General features: G+C 36.4%; 1 protein-coding gene across 2 annotated transcripts in view; it reads left to right on the top strand.

Moving 5' to 3' along the window:
* The window catches only part of pard3ba (par-3 family cell polarity regulator beta a), a 174,004-nt gene that overhangs the window by 84,720 nt on the left and 76,947 nt on the right, over positions 1-12,337 (top strand). For both annotated transcript variants that reach the window (XM_084403120.1, XM_084403119.1), the window contains exons 11-13: positions 974-1,159; positions 3,805-3,978; positions 11,868-11,997. In XM_084403120.1, the coding sequence (XP_084259246.1) occupies positions 974-1,159; positions 3,805-3,978; positions 11,868-11,997 (490 nt within the window). The remainder of the gene's footprint in view (positions 1-973; positions 1,160-3,804; positions 3,979-11,867; positions 11,998-12,337) is intronic.

Raw genomic sequence — 12,337 nt, 5'->3', positions numbered from 1 at the left:
GAGTTATTAGTCTTAAATGGTGTCGTTCTCCCACCCCCGCCCTCCTGAATGAATCACTGACAAAAGCTTGTTATGTTTCCTTTTGATCTGGCACGTTCTTATGCTCGAACCCTTTCACGTTCGAGTCAAATGACCCCCGATGTGTTTTCCTGCCTCACCATTAGAAATACATTCATTCTGTCCAAACTCTACTTTATATATTTATCCATTATTATTCCATCCATTTGGTCATGTGTACAAACTGCCTGTATTTTAACTGAGATCCATCACTAAAATATACAATACCTTTCAAAAGTTTAGGGTAAATGAGATTTTTTTTTTTTTTTAATAAATGAATAATTTAATGGATTAAATTGATAAAAAAGTGACAGTAAAGGCATTTATAATGTTAAAAATATTTATATTTCAAATAAATGCTGTTCTTTAGACCTTTCTATTCATCAAATAAATGTATATTTTAAAATATGAAGCAAATATTCTCAAAAATAATATTTGTTTTAATGAGTAGCTAATCAGCATATTAGAATTTTTTTCTGAAGGATCATGTGACACTGAAAACTGCATCACAGGCATAAATTACATTTTAAAAAATCTTTAAATAGAAAACAGTTACTTTCAATTGTAATGATATTTTTTTGGTTAGCATACAAGATTTCTATAAAAATTTTAATAAAATAAAAATCAGACATTTTAAACACTAGTGTGCTCATCTCACTTACATCCATTATCTTATTGGAGTGTTCCAGGTTCAATACGAGTTCAACTCTATCGACAGCATCTGTGACATGTCGATTACCACCGACAATCATTTTGACTCGGCGCGTAGTTTGTAAACGCAAGCAAAAAATTGCATGTCCAGTAATCCACTTACAGTTGTAGTCAATGCGGCAGGATGTTGCACTGGGGTAAATGCTCACATTAATACCGGTTTTAAAAGTCAACTGAGATGCTGACCGAAGTGTGTTATTTGCAGAAAGGAGAGCCGTCAGGTCCACTGCTGGTTGAGGACGGGCGAGAGCAGCTGATGTTTGAAGTTCCTTTGAACGACTCCGGCTCAGCTGGTCTGGGGGTCAGTCTGAAGGGTAACAAGTCCCGGGAGACCGGAGAAGACCTGGGCATCTTCATCAAGTCCATCATCCACGGTGGCGCCGCAAACAAGGTAAAAGCGGCCAGCGTCAACGCTAACGTCCGTTCATTTCAGAGCTTCAGTGATGAAAGTCACTCAAAACCTGTGCATGTCGCAACAGAACAACACACACAGTTCTAATAAAAGTCATTTAAAATTAATAAAGTGATTAAATGCATACATACTTTAAGAAATATATAAATATACATTTGCTCAAAATACAACTTGAAATGTTAAAATTGTACGTATTTGCACATGTATTTGTATATATTATAATTAGATTAATACATGCATTAAAAATGTTATTTTAGTGTTATTTTTACAATATAGTATTTATAAATATTTAAAATTAACTTGTATATTTTCATTTAATTTTAGTGTGTTTTAGTTTTAAAATATTTCTATTTAGCTTTCTGTAGTAATAGTAGTAATTTAGTACTTAAACAGTACTTAAAAAGCAAAGTTTCAATTTTCTTTTTTTAAAATCTAATATATTATCAAATTATTTTAGCTTTATTTCAATTAAAAAGGAGATTTAATAGTTTTAGTTTTATTTAACAAATTTTTTTTTATTTTTTTTTTTATGTTAACTATTGCATTAACTACTTTTAAGCCTATTTAAATTCAAAGTAAACACTTGGTTTACGTAATATGAATGATAAATTCACACAAAATTATTGGACACCCTAAAATGTACATTCATAAGGCATAGTTGTCACCCACTTAAATGTTCCAAATATTGTATTAGTTTGTAATTAGCACTATGTTTTGGGAAGCAATAATACAAATCTTGCTTACATTTTGTAGAATACACCGTACTATGCTAACTGTGATTCACCCAAAGTGGCCTCAAACTAACAAAACAAAACAAAAGTAGATGAGTGATCAGATGGAGGCCTGTAGTGGCCATCGTAGCCTGTTAAGGTGTGTCGTGGTGGTTCGGGTTATGCTGTATCTGTTGTAATAGGTGAACCTTAGCAAGTGTCGTCAGAGAGATACGAATACTCGTCTCCTGTCCTCAATCAGTCCAGTCAGGCAGCAGGTGTTGTGTGTGCGTGTGTGTGTGTGTGTGTGTGTGAAGATAAGGCCACATCTACTGGCCCCTATCAGCACTCCAGTGGAGAGCCAGCTGCATCACAGGCCTCCATCAGAGAGACGTTCAAAGAAATAGACATTTTCAAAGGCTGAGCTCTTCATTTGACTTCGGCCGTTCACCCTTATCACTCGCATTCTGTTGCTCCTCAAGCACTCCAAGATTGAGATAAAATGGGCATGAATTTAAAAGCTCCATAATTTCTAGAATAAATGATCGGAATGCTTAATAAACTTAGTAATAAAGAAAAACATGTCGTAGGCTATCTTTGGAGCTCTTCATGAGGTGGCGTCCTTCACGAGGGCTTTAAAAAGCCGTCTTGGGTTGTGATCTTCCAGGCGGTCTGCTTGTGTATATGCATGAGGATGTTTTCTCAATAGATGGGCACAAGTGTTTGTGTCCGTTCTGCCTGAGACCCCCTCCCAGGTCGGTATCAGTGGTCTGCGGTCAGTGACCCCGCTCTAGGGTCAGGATCATCCGCCGTGACACAGACTCTCAGGAGTCTTTAGCGGCTCCAGTGGCTTTTAGCTGCTAATCTCTTTTGTTCCTCCTCAGCTGAGTTTTATTTAGGAAACCACAGCTGTGAACCTTAATCCAATTCACTCCGGCCTGGTCCTTTCACACTAATGATATGCATCTGTAATTGTATCTGGATTCATACTGGGATGCATTAAACATTTAACGGTGGGGCTAGACGCTGCATAAATGTTTTTAAATCACACTACAGGGCTTTAGTGTTGGGAGTAGCTAGCTAAAAGTAGCACTGCTACTAACTTAACTACATGTTGTAACGTGACAGTAAAGAGTAGTGGCGGTTCATTGAAAAGTACAGATTCAAAAGAACAGTTTGTTCACAAATCGGGTTAAAAGTATATTTAATGCTGTCATTTTGAATGAGATGTGTATGTTATTACAATGATTTTGTATAAAATTTCGTTTTTTTTTTTTTAGCTTAATTATACTGCTCTTGATGTGTGTGTGTGTGTGTATGTGTGTGTGTATATATATATATATATATATATATATATATATATATATATATGTATGTATGTATATGTATATGTATATGTGTGCATTTTATATCTTATAGTTATAATATTATAGTAAAACATTTAAGAACTTTTAATCGTATTAATCTGTCTGTATCTCGTACTATGAAATTAATTGTATTTTAGATTCTGTTTTTAATATTTAATTTTAAATTCTGCACTGAATTTATTGGTAAATTATATTATCTTACATTCAAAATGTAAGCACTGCCATGATGATTTTAGGTTTTGTTTCATTTGCCATTTTTATTTTTTATATTTAATTTGATATATATATAAATGTGTATATGTATGTGTATATATTTGTATATAATAATGTATAATATAATGTATATGAGTGTGTACAATAGTACTACTCAATAATACAAATAATAAAAATAGTACAAACTTTAATAAAGTTAGTGTAGTGCTTAGTGTAGTTATTAGATGACGACTTTTTAGAAAAAGCTTTTTTTCCACAGACATTTAACTACTATAAATTCTGAGTAGCTTGTATGTGTTGAGTAACATTGGTCTTCGTCTTGCCTTGTTTGCAGGATGGTCGCTTGCGTATCAATGACCAGCTGGTAGCTGTTAACAGTGAATCCCTGATCGGACGCTCCAACCACGATGCCATGGAAACCCTGCGGTACTCCATGTCGACTGAAGGGAACCTCAGAGGAACCATCCAGCTGGTGGTTCTGCGTGCTCTGGAGCGCTCGCCTGCACAGGTATGCCCAGAACCTGTACCGTACCGTGTGTACCACTACAGACCGCTTACCCGCAGGGCCTCTGAACCCAGGTCACTGACCACAGCCCACCGGCATCACCACTATCGGCATCACAGGCTGTCAGGTGACCTCTGAATGGTAGGCCCTGTACACACCTGGTATTAAGATGCGTTTGGTCGATCTGATCACATGTAGACGAGGCAGACACATTCCTGTTTACACCTGGTGTTTAATCTGTCTCTTTTGTCCACTTTCAACCACTTCTGTCCTGATATCTTTAAGGTGAGGGTCTGTGGGCGGGTAAATGTATGGGTTTTTCAGATCTTTCAATCTAATTGACAAAAAAAGCTCTCACAATTTACATATAAACACAAAAGGGGAAGTAAACGGAAAACATACGGAGAGCAGCAGATTTAGTTTCTGCGCTGTAAGTGTGTTAAGACATCAGGAATGGTGAGAGAACATTGTGCTTGGTACATTTTACTTCTTCAAACCAAACTAGCGCGCTTCCAATAATGTTTTCACAGTAAGTCAGTAGGGGAGAGTAGACGGTCTTTTGTGGCTGTTCGAACACATTCGACCACATGAGCAATCCGGTTGAATGCGTGGTTGAAAGTGGTCAAGCTCAAATATTTTTAGACCCCGTTTACACCTGTATTTAGCGTCGTCCACTTGTGATCCGATCGACCAAAACGCATCTTAATTCCAGGTGCAAGACAGGGCCTTAGCTAATGTGCACAAGGAAACACACACACATGCTGTGGCTGAAAGGGGAAAAATGGTTTTGACTTCCTCCTTATTCTAAGATTTAAATTACTAAAGTACTGTTGTTATCCTACAAGGAGAACAGAAAATAGGCTTCTGATTAAAAAGCGGTGTGCCAATAAAAAGCTCTTTGTCCCAGTTAAAAAAGCCAAACAAAATTGGGGGCTGTTATATGAGTTGCCATGCGAGTTATTGCAGTATCATTGTGGACATCGGGATGGAGGTCCTTGAAATTAAATCAGTATAGATCCATTTTTTTTATTATTTTTTACACGTTGAAGAACGTTTTACACGTTGTTCTTGTTTTTCCTTGACTTCACGAGAAAGCGCTTGTTCTTCTCTCCTGCTTCCTGCTTTTATACTAACTTCGTGCACATGCTTGTACAGTATATTCATGTACTATTTTCACTTATTTATTAATGGAACGTATACTTGTCAATGTCTGCTTTTCTTTTACTTCTTTTCTGTATCGCTGAAGTTTTCTTATTAAATAAAATCATCTCAAATCTTTGCATGCACTCTGTTTCCTTTTAACCCTCTGGGCTTTTTTTTCCTGGATCTTCTCTGTTTATTCTCTAAAGAGCATGTGTTATCATACTTTTCTTTCTTTCAGCTTTTGAGAGATGTATCCTGTTCTTAAACTTTAAGAGTTGCTGGATAGAGTTGTGTATGCAGTGTGTACACTACCGTTTAAAAAGTTTGGGGTCCGTAAGATTTTTTTACCTTTTCATAAAAGAAAAAAAAAGAAAAAACATTTTATATTTTTATTCAGCAAATATGCATCAAATTGACAGTGACAGTAAAGAACATCTATAAAATAAATGCTGTTCTTTTGAACTTTCTATTAATCAAATAATCCTTCAATTCATCACTGTTTTTTACAAAAATATTAAGCAGCACAACTGTGAGCAGCAAATCAGCATATTATAATTATTTCTGAAGGATTCTGAATGAATAATGCTGAAAATTCAGCTTTGCATCACAGGAATTAATAACATTTTGAAATATACTAGAGAAACTAATTATATATTAAATAAATAAAACAATTTTTTTTACTGTATTTATAATTAAATAAATGCATTATTGGTGAGCACTGGACTTCTTTGAGAAACATACAAAATAATAATAATAATAATGACCCCAAACATTTAAACGGTAGTATGCTATATCTGGTCAAAATATTCTGAAAATCACAAAAAAATGAAATATTAAACTGGAAATTACGTGACTCAACAGGTGAACATTATATTTAAGAATGAGAAAGCATTAGAAAGCAAGAATCTGAGAAGCATAACATTGCATCAGATCAATGGATTTCAATTGAGTCTACATTCTCTTATAGGCAGTTAATGCACTAACAGTATGCAATGTTAACCCATGCATTTCCACTAAACACCTGTTTGAAACCTTCAGTGTCTGTAGGTCTTCAGTGTATATATAGGTTTTGTTTGTGCATGCATTAATGGGACACTCGCACAGAAGTTTTTCCCTCTTTTAATATTGCCAGTTTTACATGTGTTTCAGGGGGTCCGCCATGTTCACTGGGGTCCCCCTTTTGTTAATGTGGTGGTAAGTTTAAGGAGTCACTATGTGTGTTAAAGACCCTGCATGACGATATCCTTGATAATAGATGTGGTTTCACATGATGAAATCAGACAAGTCAGCTAAAAAAAAATAATAATACAATTTTACATGATAATGGAGACAGTTTCCAAACTCCAGTTGTATATATGGAAAAATGTTTATCACTTCAGGAAATAGGTGTCTTTGTTATCTAAGCATATTTTTTCAGAAATAGGGTCATATTCAATATATGTTCTTTTATCCTTTCTTTTATGGGAACTAGTGTTAACGCGCATTTTGTTGGGGAGGTGGATCAATTTCCATGAGTCGGCAGCTCACTAAAACATAATTTTTCAGCCAAGAGATAATAAAAAACCTGCCGGAAGTTTTTCTTTTGATCTTCCGAGGTCACATAAAGTTTCTAAATGCTTAGAAATATTCAAATGTGACTTGATTCGAATTTAAAGTCTTTGTATCCAAGGTTAAACTGGGATGGTTCATCAATTCCGACAGCTTCTCATCAACGTCCAATGAAAATGAAGACAAATAGTTATTGACTCCACTTTCAGCGGTCTGACTTTGGGTGGGTGAAGACTGGAGTATTATTGGGGAACATTAGCTTATCCTCAACCCAATCTAGTGCTAGAAAGATGGTGATCGGTGCGGGCGGTAATGACGCTCAATAGAAGGTGATGTGTCGCTGAGATGCATTCTTCATTAATCACATGCAGACGGAGCGATCAATATGCCATTAATCACCGAGACAGAGCTGAGTGATAAGAGAACGAGTGGGAGGTTAGAGAATCAAAAGTGTTTGTGGACTAAACTTAATGAGATGGTTCCTCAATTCAAGAAAAAATACTGAAATCAAAATAATAATTAAAAAGTATAAAACCAATTAACATTTGGATTTTTGGACTTTGGTAATACTAGATTAATAATACTAGACAAAAAAGTGAATTTTCATACCATGGTATATTCAGAGTATTCCATCACTGTACCATGGTACCAGCACAGCACTTTTTTGTAATTATTTGTAATAATCTTTTGTAATTTTCACTACTGCACAAAAGTTTGGGGTCAGTAAGATTGTTTCGTGTTTTTCAAAGAAGTCTCTTATACCCACCAAGGCTGCATGTATTGGATAGAAAATACAGTAAAAACAGTAATATTGTGAAATATTATTGCAATTTAAAGGAACTTTTCTATTTGCATGTATTTTAAAATGTAATTTATGTACATTTAAAATGTAATCCAGTCTTCAGTGTCACATGATCCTTCAGAAATCATTCTAATATGCTGATTTGCTGCTCAAGAAACAATTCGAATTATTATCAATGTTGAAAACGGCACAGTATTTTTGAGGAAATCGTCATACATTATTTTCAGGATTCTTTAATGAATAGAAAGTTTCATTTATTTGAAATCTTTAAAATCTTTACTGTCACTTCCGATCCATTTAATGCATCCTTGCTGAATAAAAGTGTTAATTTCTTTAAAAAGAAATGCAAACTATTGCACAGTAGAGTACAATGATCTCATGTGAAACCTCCATCTTTGTTCCTCCTTCCTCGTTCTTCTCCTTCCTGTTTCTTCCCGCCCAGTCTGATATCTAATCCCGTTACCTCGCTGGATCTCCTCTTGCTCAGCAAGTTAATCAGATTACGCCATGGGTTCCATGAATGAAAGGCAAATTTTGGGTTTTAATGAAAGGCTGCCCGGGGCTACCCTGAGGGTCCCTCACCTCAGCTCACCCTCACTGTTGCCCGTGTGAAGAGGGGAGGAGACATCCATGGGTTTAGGGGCTTGTTTTGTTGGCTCTTTGTCTTCGGCGGTGGACCCAAGCTCCCTTGTCATTGTTGTCTGATTAAGACGTGCAGCACACAGTCTTTGAAGATGTCAGAGAGATTCTCGGGGTGTGTGTGTGTGTGTGTGTGTGTTGTTGTGGGAATTATACTCCAAAAACCAAGATGATATTTCACTGAATGACAATATGATCATGTTATAGACATGTTGACCGATGCAAGGAGAAATTATACTTTGACATTTTCTTCAGATGCTAGTGCTTGTCAAGGCATTGTAATGCAGTTGCTTGCTACTAGGGCGCTCTAGGTGGTTGTTTTTATTTTGTGCTTGCATTTTATCATCCACCAGGCAAAATTCATTCTTCTACTCAAGCCAGATGATTTGAGATGTCATTCATGTCTGTTTCACACATAGTGCTGCATGCAAGATTAGATTTAGTGCTAGTTTTGCAAGATTAGTGCTAGAGGCCCGGGGTTTGTTTAAATCAGTGTGAGCAATAGTAATAGTGATCCTCGCTTTAACAAGCACCACTAATAAGGACGATGCAGCGGTTGGAGGTGAACATGTAAATCAATAATTTCGACTGTTTAAATTGACTTTTCATTTTTAGTTTCCCTCCGTCTGGATTCTAGCAGTTGCTGTCCCATCATTCTTCAAGTACCTTTTGATATTTTCCTGCCAGCTCTCTATTTTTGTGTTTGACACATGCCTACATTAACCGTTGTCAAAGGCACAGATCACAGTGAAAGACAGTGAAAAATGTTTCTTAGTCTCAGCATAGGGGGGGTTTTAGAGTCATTTTTATGACAAACATAATCTCTGAGGAGAAAGAGAGCCTGGGAATCAGTTGTGTTCGGTCCATTGATGATTCCTGTGCGTCTGGAGAGACAGCGAGCAGGAGGCAGATGACAAGAGTGACGTTTCCACGTGTAAAGAACCATCATCCCCGCTAATGACTGTCCTCCAGCTGAGGCTTAACGTCGGAACAAAAGAACGAGGCTTTCATCTGTTTTTCCCCGCCATGTGGAATAGTACGGTATGAATGCATTTAAGCACACTTTGATATGGTGATATCCTAATACCTTTCATGTCCGTCCAGTGAGCCTGGGCTGTGAGTAGTGTGTTTGCGTTTGTAGCATGTGGTTTGTATGACAGTATAAAGTCTACAGTGTTCCTCCTCTGGGTTAGCCGTCCATACAGTGACAGCTGTAGCTCCTTTGTCGTCTGAGAAGAATTCATCAGGACGCGTCATTCGGTGGCCTCACGTCTTCATATTGACACATGTTCCCGTATCTGTCTTGACTATAGTACTCTCTGGCAGGATTGCCTTTGGCTTATGAATATTTCTAAATATGTCAGGGTTGCTTTTATCCTTTTGTCATTTACAGTTTGTTTTCAACTGTTTTTTTCTTTTTCCCAATATGTTTTTTCTAGATCAGGGTAGTTTTCTCACAAATTTTTTTTTGAGATGTCAATGTCTTTAAGTCTCTGTAGTGTTCCGTCTAAAACATGCACGATTTTACACTACCACTGAAAAGTTTGGGGTTCGTAAGGTTTAAAAAAAAAAAAAATGTTTTGAATTGCTCACCAAAGCTGCATTTATTTTACCAAATGACAGTAAAAATATTAATATTGTTAAATATTATTACAATTTAAAATAAATTAGCTCTTTTTACATATGTTAAAATGTAGTTTATTTCTGTGATGCGAAGCTGCATTTTCAGCATCATTACTCCAGTCTTCAGTGTCACATGATCCTTCAGAAATCATTCTAATATGCTGATTTGCTGCTCAGAAAACATTTCTTATTATTATTATCCATGTTTAAAACAGTTGTGCTGCTTAATTTTTATGGAATGCATGATGCATTTTATTTCATTTTGATATTTCGATGAATATAAAGTTCAAAAGAACAACATTTATTTGAAATACAAATCTTTTGTAACATTATCAATGTCTTTACTGTCACTGTTGGTCAATTTAATGCATCATTTCTGAATAAGAGTATTTATTTATTTCCCACCTCAAAAAAAATATACAGATCCAAAACTTTTGAGCGGTAGTGTAGGTTGCTTGCATTCAGGTATGGAGCATCATGATGTGTCGTGCTACTTTTGATGAAAATGACAAGACTTGGAAAAAACGAAATGTTTATTTACGCTTTTATCATTTTACCATTTAAGCTTTTATCTGGCTCCATTTTATATCTGACTCCATTTTATCACGACCTCGAATTTAAGTTAGATTACCAATTGTTTATTGGTCAGGTATATAATAGTTTAGCAATACATTTGATTGTTCTATTTAACTCTTTACTTATATTTTACCCGTTCATATTAGGAAGCTATGTCGCTCAGAGGTCCTCACACCTTGTTTAACGTGGGTCTCTCAATCACAATCTTGCCAGCTTCGGTCTCTAAACAGAGGTAATTGCTATATACCTGAGATCGGTCGCATTTACTCTTACACAATCAAATATACTTTGGTATAGCCCCCATGATTGCATAGAATTGGCCACTACTACAGATATAAGTCAACCAACTTTACTCGTCTTATAATAGCTTTGGACACTTATCTAAAGTAACTTTAAATTAAAACAGAGGTAAGACACACCCAGATTTAGGTTGGTCAAGCAGCACTTTTGCTGCCCTAAACGTAAATTCACTTCTTGTCTTTGCAAAACACGTACACTTGAATTAGTGCCAAATATTAGTCGTCACTAATCTGTCGCAAAACTTGCGGTAACATACGAATCCGTTCAATCTACTTGGGAAAACAATTTCAAATTCAGTCGGAATAAAATCAAATGTAACAATTTATTATGTCAGGTAAATATATCATGCCAATTTCATAATCAGTTCAAAGATAATAAATACAAAACATAAAATGCTCTGGAATAAAGAGAAAGGATGCGAACCTGACTGTATTAGAAAATACATGATGCTAAGAGTCTCGGCCACTCTCAGCATCACAGGCTAATTTGAGCTACAAATCGCCCAGAGCCTCTTGTTGCAATTCATTATATACCCAGACCAAGACAGGAACTTCTTTCACATGGAAACATTTACTAACAATGGGAATTTGCATTCAGAGTTTACACCTTTCGGGAGCTGGATGCCATTTGCCTGGAAGACACACCCTCCTCTGTGTGCGAGTGATCTCTAAACTCTTAAATACCTTATTACCTTTTGGTTTACTTCTTTGGGAATGAGACCTTTGTACCAGTCACACTGAGACATTTCAAATGATACCAAACATGTGTTGATAATTATTCACATTAAACCATATAGATTCTTGGGTGAATTTTGGTGATCTCAGCATGAGAGAGAAGGAATGGGGGAAGAGGGAAAGAGATGTAGATTAGGATGATTCTGAGGTGAGACTTCTCTCTGAGAGTTGCCCTCTCTTCCAGTTTTTTTCCAGTCTTGCACTCCATATTTGAATATACTTGAATGTAAATTTCAATACATTTCATGCATTCATGTGAGGGTAAGTTGAGAGTAAGTAAACCATTTTTGAGTGAACTCCAATTCCTTTACCTTGTTTTATTGTACTGCATGGCAAGTTTCCTCTTGTTGACAGTCTGACAGCATGAGCCCAACATGGAACAGATATGGAAGTTGGTCACCATGCTTTACAAATGTCTGTGTTTGTTGTCAAGCCTTTCTCCCCGTTAGCATCTTCCAGATCATTGTTTTGTATAAGTCTATTAATTTTCTAAAATTAATTCTCAAAAATTTTTCGCTCTCTTCTAGGAAATTCAGGAAGACAGTCAATCTCTCCCTAGAAACGACTCACCTGTTCATCATCAGCCTAACAGCAACTACACCAACAGTTCCATACCACCATCCACAGCGAACAGCCGTATGTACGAAGCTGCTCCTGGTAAGTGCTCATAAGCCTCACATGCATTGATTAAATCGCTGGAGGTCACAGAAAGTTGCTGTACTGTTAGTTCCTACCAGAGCATGTGAGGAGAGTGGTAATATTTCCTCCAGGGCGCCTTTCTGAAGATTCCGCTCAGGGCCGCTCGCTCAACCCAGAATGCCCTTTGTGATATGCTAGTTTGAGAATATGTGAAATAAGCAATAGCTCTAAGGTTATGGAGTTCAAATATTGTTTTAATTAAGTTGCGATCCTTATGCATAAATGCAAAGTAAACATCTAAATTTAAAACGAAGGAGAAGAAATTGAAGGGGTGTGTGGAGAAGCAAAGATTAATTTT

Source organism: Rutilus rutilus (genome assembly GCF_951802725.1).
Source record: "Rutilus rutilus genome assembly, chromosome: 2".
Taxonomy (NCBI): domain Eukaryota; kingdom Metazoa; phylum Chordata; class Actinopteri; order Cypriniformes; family Leuciscidae; genus Rutilus; species Rutilus rutilus.
This window is presented reverse-complemented; position numbering and strand designations above follow the sequence as displayed.